General features: G+C 43.4%; 2 protein-coding genes across 2 annotated transcripts; one reads left to right on the top strand and one right to left on the bottom strand.

Moving 5' to 3' along the window:
* The first annotated feature begins 274 nt into the window (after positions 1-274).
* LOC110893019 lies at positions 275-1,204 on the top strand. The gene has a single exon (XM_022140143.1). The coding sequence runs from the start codon at positions 275-277 to the stop codon at positions 1,202-1,204; it is 930 nt and encodes a 309-aa protein (XP_021995835.1).
* A 394-nt stretch (positions 1,205-1,598) lies between these two features.
* On the bottom strand, positions 1,599-4,447 carry LOC118485054 (extensin-3-like; the record flags this gene model as incomplete). The annotated part of the gene is made up of 4 exons (XM_035981285.1): positions 1,599-1,943; positions 3,876-3,889; positions 3,966-4,175; positions 4,219-4,447. Coding segments are annotated over 4 exons (798 nt in total), but the record flags the coding sequence as incomplete, so codon positions are not given.
* Positions 4,448-6,494: the final 2,047 nt, after the last annotated feature.

Below are 6,494 nucleotides of genomic sequence, written 5' to 3'. Positions count from 1 at the left end.
CTCATTAAATCGGTGCTAGAAAGTCTTCCGGTTTATTATCTCTCGCTATACAAAGCTCCAAAGGCTGTGCTCGAGTCTATTGAGTCTATTATGCGTCGCTTTTTGTGGGCGGGGTCTAGCGAGGAGAAGAAGATTCCATGGGTTGCGTGGGATATTGTCACTTTGCCTAAAAAGAAAGGAGGTTTGGGGGTTGTTAAACTTCAACACCGCGCTTTTATTAAAGTGGACATGGAGATTCAAAAGAGAAGGTAATTGTTTGTGGAAGAATATTATCATGGGTTGTCATGGTGCAAGTAGACCGTGGGCTCTTCTCCCCTGTAGCGCATCATCTTCTGGGTGCTGGAAGAATATTGTGAAAGTGGGAGAGCTGAAACTGTCAAACGGGTCGGTGCTCAACTCCTTCTTTAGTGGTAAACTCGGGGACGGTAGGACTTTAGCGTTTTGGGGTGATGCTTGGTTAAGTGATGAACCACTTAGACTCGTCTACCCAAACCTGTTCAGGATTGAAAAAAATAAATGGGTTAAAGTGTCGGAGCGAATCAAGATGGTTAATAATATCAAAACTTTACAGTGGGAATGGAACTCGAACCCCAGCTCCGAAGCCGAAGTGACTGAGCTGTTTCAGCTTCTTAATGATATTCATGACATCGATTGGAAGGGAGGTTCAGATAATTGGATTTGGAGGCCTGATGGGGACGGCGTTTTCAGCATGAAATCGGCCAAAAGCCTGCTGCTTAGTTCATACGATGTTGTACAGATTCCGAAGTTTAAGTGGAAGGTGTGGGTACCGATCAAATGCAGGATCATGGTTTGGCGAGCTGCTCTCAACCGACTCCCAACTAACACTGAGCTCATAAAACGGGGTGTTAATCTTCTTCATTCAGGCTGCACTTTCTGCCAGGTTGGTACCGAAACAGCTTGTCATCTTTTCACGGGTTGTTCGTATTCGAATGAAGTGTGGAATAGGATTGAAGTATGGTGTCGATTAGCCCCTAATATTCTGTTTGATGTTTCGGATGTTTTACAAATGCCGGAGAACCAGTCGCTGAATAAGAAGGCTAGAGGTATCTTAAGAGGTATTATTTACACGACCTTGTGGGCTATTTGGATCGAGCGTAATAATCGTATTTTCCTCTGGGTTTGTAATAGGTCTAGATGGAAAGATATAGAATGGTCTAGTTGGTATTTGTACCCCTTGGATTGATGTATTTTTTTTTTGGGTGGCTCGTTGGTCCTTGTTTTGAGGACTCATCGGACGTCTTGTTAATGAAATTTTCCTTTCAAAAAAAAAGAGGACCAGTCTTAAGTCCATGTGTGGTCATAAAGCCCGATAAAGCCATTTGGTGGGGGTTATGCGACAAGTGGCGAAAAAATACAAAAGGAGGTTTTATGAATAGTTATATCACAAGAGGGTGTAGTAATGACTCCATGCCCCATCATTACTTAATTATTAGTTTTCTATTTTTATAATTAATCTCTAAATTTATAAAATTAAAAATCATTAAAAAGTAAATAAACCATTTCATTAAATTAAAAAACATTACAAAAAGTAAAAAGAAAAAAAAGCATTACAATAAAATTAAAAAAAAAAAACAACTCTAAACCTCAAAGGTTATATTTTTTTCGATTCGCTCCTTTTGTTTTATCTCCAATTGCAACGCTTTTCCGGTTAGGTGGTGCGGTTTCAAGTAGAATTCAAAGTCTTTTTCCCATTGTCTATCTCGCATAATCTCGACCACTTCCCGGTTCTCATGCATACGTTGAGCCTCTAGGTCGCGTATGTCTTGAAGACGTTGGTTCATCTCTGAAAACGCATTAGTCAAGTCAGATCCCACCGACGATGACTCCGGCCTCCTCGATCTTACACCGCTTCTTCTATCGGGTGGTCGTGCTAGCTCTTCCGCGGGCTCATCCGCCCCTTCCCAGTGTTGTAAAAATCGCGACTAGGCGACGATTAGTCGGCGATTAATCGCTAGTCGTCCAGTTACTGAGTAATTTTTCTTAAATCGGTCCATTAACCGACTAGGTCCGACTAGGCACGACTAGGTCCGACTAGGCCAGCCAAAAGTCGACGATTCCAGCAAAAAACTGTATATTCCGGCCAAAACCTCTAAATTCCGGTCAGTTTCCAACCAAATCATTTGAATTCCAACAATTAATCATGTATACTTAAATAAATGAGTTGAGTAAGATTTAAAACCTAGCTACTTAAAATATTTACCTATAAAAATGTATATATTTATACATAAAACTGAAAATTACATATAAAAAACCCGATCCGATTAATCCTGATTAATCCCGAGTAATCCCGAGTAGTCGCTAGTCCCCACTTCACCGGCCGACTAGCGACTAGCGAGTTCTCCAACCTTGCCCCTTCCTCCCCGGTGAATTATGGATTAACATCATTTATGTCCATGTTTCGGTTTTCGATCTCTTTGACGGTCTTTTATTTGCCGATTGACCCGAAGTAGTTCCTACCGTGGTAGGGACGTTGGCCCATTTGGAGCTACTACGAAGAACTTCCCAACACTTCAAGTAGGAGAATTTTCCTTGAGCGGCTTGATATTCTATTAAGGTGGCCCGCATAATGTCCTCTTTGTTATGGCCACTTTTACATCCGTTTTTACCCGCTGGTAAATTGATTGAAAATTTGTGCAATTTTTGTTGATATCGGTCCACTTGCCCGATATCACTACAACAAAAATGGCTTTTTAGGACCTTTTCTGTGGGACGCTTGTAAAAGAGGGTCCTAAAAAACTATTTAATAGGACTAATGAGCTTTTGGAGTCCTTTTATAATATACTCTACTAAACCGGTGTCCTAATAAACTATTTAATAGGATGGATGATTTTTTGGGGTCCTATTATCATATAATTTAATAGGACACTTAAAATGTAGATCCTAATAAAGTACTTTATAAGACATTTAGTTGTTGGTGTCCCATTATGTGGTACTGTATTAGGCACTTGATCATCTGAGGTCCTATTATAACATAACTTAATAGGACAAGATGCAGTCCAGTCATAAAATGTTCAGTGTGATAGGACCCTTTCTAGTCGAAGTCATATTAGAACTTAACTTAATAGGACACTTGACACTTGGGTCTTATAATTTTAAACTTTATAGGACGCTTAATCATTGTGGTGTTATTATAATACACCGTAATAGGACACTTGATATTTGAGTCATAAAACATTAGTTTTAAAGGACACTTATTCGCTAAAATTTTATTATAATATAACTTAAAAAGACACTTAACACTTGGGTCTTATAAATTTAACCTTTATAGGACACTTAATCACTGTGGTGTTATTATAATACACTGTAATAGGACACCGGATATTTGAGTCATAAAACATCAGTTTTATAGGACGCTTATTCGCTAGGTTCTATTATAACATAACTTAATACGTCACTTGACACCAGGGTCTAATAACTTTAACCTTTATAGAACGCTTAATCATTATGGTGTTATTATAATACACCGTAATAGGACACTTGATATTTGAGTCGTAAAACATAAGTTTTATAGGACGTTTATTCGCTAGATTTTTATAATAACACTAGGTTATTGACCCGCTTAATCATGGCCGGTGAGTGATGGTGGTGAGTGGTGGTGGCCGGTGAGTGGTGGTGGTGAGTGGTGGTGGCCGGTGAGTGATGGTGGTGAGTAGTGGTGGTGGCCGGTGGTGGTGAGAGGTGGTGGTGCTGGTGAGAGGTGGTGGTGGCCGGTGAGTGGTGGTGGTGAGTGGTAGTGGTGGTGGTGGTGAGTAGTGGTGGTGGTCGGTGGTAGCCGGTGAGTGGTGGTGGTGGTAAGTAGTGGTGGTGGCCGGTGGTGGTGGTGGTGCGTAATGGTGGTGGCCGGTGAGTGGTGGTGGTGGTGGTGGTGAGAGGTGGTGGTGATGGTGCGAGGTGGTGGTGAGAGGTGGTGGTGGCCGGTGAATGGTGGTGGTGGTGGCCGATAAGTGGTGGTGGTGAGTGGTGGTGGTGGTGGTGAGTAGTGGTGGTGGCCGGTGGTGGTGGTGGCCGGTGAGTGGTAGTCGTGAGTGGTGGTGGTGGCCGGTGAGTGGTGGTGAGTAGCGGTGGTGAGTGGTGGTGGCTGGTGAGTGGTGGTGGTGAGTGGTGGTGGCCGGTGAGTGATGGTGGTGAGTAGTGGTGGTGGCCGGTGGTGGTGAGAGGTGGTGGTGCTGGTGAGAGGTGGTGGTGGCCGGTGAGTGGTGGTGGTGAGTGGTAGTGGTGGTGGTGGTGGTGGTGAGTAGTGGTGGTGGTCGGTGGTGGTGCGTAATGGTGGTGGCCGGTGAGTGGTGGTGGTGGTGGTGGTGAGAGGTGGTGGTGATGGTGCGAGGTGGTGGTGAGAGGTGGTGGTGGCCGGTGAATGGTGGTGGTGGTGGCCGATAAGTGGTGGTGGTGAGTGGTGGTGGTGGCCGGTGAGTGGTGGTGAGTAGCGGTGGTGAGTGGTGGTGGCCGGTGAGTGGTGGTCGTGAGTGGTGGTGGTGGCCGATGAGTGGTGGTGAGTAGCGGTGGTGGCCGGTCGGTGAGTGGTGGTGTGGTGGTGCTGGTGAGCGGTGGTGGTGCTGGTAGGGCTGGTGAGAGGTGGTGGTGGCCGGTGAGTGGTGGTGGTGTTGGCCGGTGAGTGGTGGTGGTGAGTGGTGGTGGTGGTGGTGGTGAGTAGTGGTGGTGGCAACCTGTACTCTCGACCCTAATCATCGAGAGAAGGGTATGATATTATTTAGATTAAATTACAAGTTTTGTCCTTTATGTTTGTACCAAATTACAGGCGCTGTCCTTTACCTTTAAAATTGATGAGTTTTGTACTTAATGTTTCAAAATCCTGCACGTTATGTCCTTTAGCCCTAACCTAGTTAATTTTTTTTTGTTAAATCTAATCATGTGCAAGGCACATGAGGGTATTATTGTAATTTTGTTTTTAAGGAAACTTGTGTAATTAACTTAAAGTAAATACCCCACACCATCATCATCATCAGACCATTTTACACCCAAGCTTATAAACCCTAGAAAAAAATCAGACGAAGAGATGGAGAACCAGATGTCTCCGGCGACCGGTTCCGGTTTGCTCCAACCAGAGGCGACACCACCCCTCCTTATCTTTCTCACCTCTGTTTCTTTCTCCCAGTTACAAACCATCCACCACCACACACCGACTTATCTTTCTCACCTCGTAGATCCAGATGTAACAGTGAACAGATCAGTGGGTTTGAACGCAGATCATCCGGATGTCACGCTGAATAGATCGTAGATCCAAAACTATGGTGAATAGATTGTAGCTCGATAAATACCGTGAAAAGATTGGTGACAACGGCGTTGAAGAAGCCGCGTCCGTTCGCGCAGGGAGCCAGCTCGGATGAGACCGGAAATTGGTTTTGTCATTATCTTCTTGTTGTTTTTGGATTTATTTGGATAATTTTGAAAACGAAAGTTGGAAAAATTGTTTGTTTATTATCTGTAGAAAAGGGGGCGGTGGGTTTACATAAAGTGGGATTCATTTTTCTTTGGGACAAGTTATTAAAGGATTAGGATTTTTTTTCATTGGGATAAGTTATTAAAGGATTAGGATTTGTGTGAAATTGTTAAATTTTCATGGGTAGGTTAGACGGTGGTGGTGGTTAGGTGGTGTGTGATGGGGTGGGTGGCGGATGGTGGTGGTGGTATGGCTTGAGTGACGGTGGTGGTAGTCTGGTAGACGGTGGTGGTGGTGGTGGTGGTGGTGGGATGTGGCGGCAGGTGAGAGAGGGGGAGAGAAGAGAGAGAGTAAGAATTTAGAGAGAGAAGGCAGAGAACATGAGAGAGAAATGGCAGATTATTTTGTATTTATAAATCTTTTTATTTTTTTTACAATCTAGTCCCTAAACATAATCAGTTTTACACAATAACCCCTAATGATATGAAATGACATTTCTACCCTCATGTGCCCTGCACATGCCTTCATTTAACTGAAAAATATAACTGGGTTTGCCATAAAGGACATAACGTGCAAGATTTGCAAACATTAAGGACAAAACTTATCAATTTTAAAGACAAAGAACAACGCCTGCAATTTGGGACATACATAAAGGACAAAACTTGTAATTTACTCTATTATTTATTATTATTTTTGTTGCCGTCATTATTATCTTTATTATTATTAGTGTTTAAATAATAATAACCGCATCGAGAGAAACGTTTAGCCCGAGGCAAACATGTATAACTTAACATAAACACGAGATCGCTATATTAACCTTTTTAATGGAACACGGAAATTGACGGGTTTATACTTTATACCATGGGCTTGGCCCAACCTAACTTTCCTAAACCGTATACCCCACCCCTCACCTTTAATCAAGTCAAAAACCCTAAACTATACACTACAGCCGCACACCCTTTTCTCTGCAAATTAGTCACCGGAGCTTCTCGTCTCCGGCCAACTTTCTGGCAAGACACCTGCGTCTCTGAAACCCTCTCTTCCCTCTGCACTGACTTACACCCTCCTTTGGCCA

Source organism: Helianthus annuus, chromosome 12 (genome assembly GCF_002127325.2).
Source record: "Helianthus annuus cultivar XRQ/B chromosome 12, HanXRQr2.0-SUNRISE, whole genome shotgun sequence".
Taxonomy (NCBI): domain Eukaryota; kingdom Viridiplantae; phylum Streptophyta; class Magnoliopsida; order Asterales; family Asteraceae; genus Helianthus; species Helianthus annuus.
Note: the sequence above shows the minus strand (reverse complement) of the source record. Positions and strands in the feature narration are given on the sequence as shown.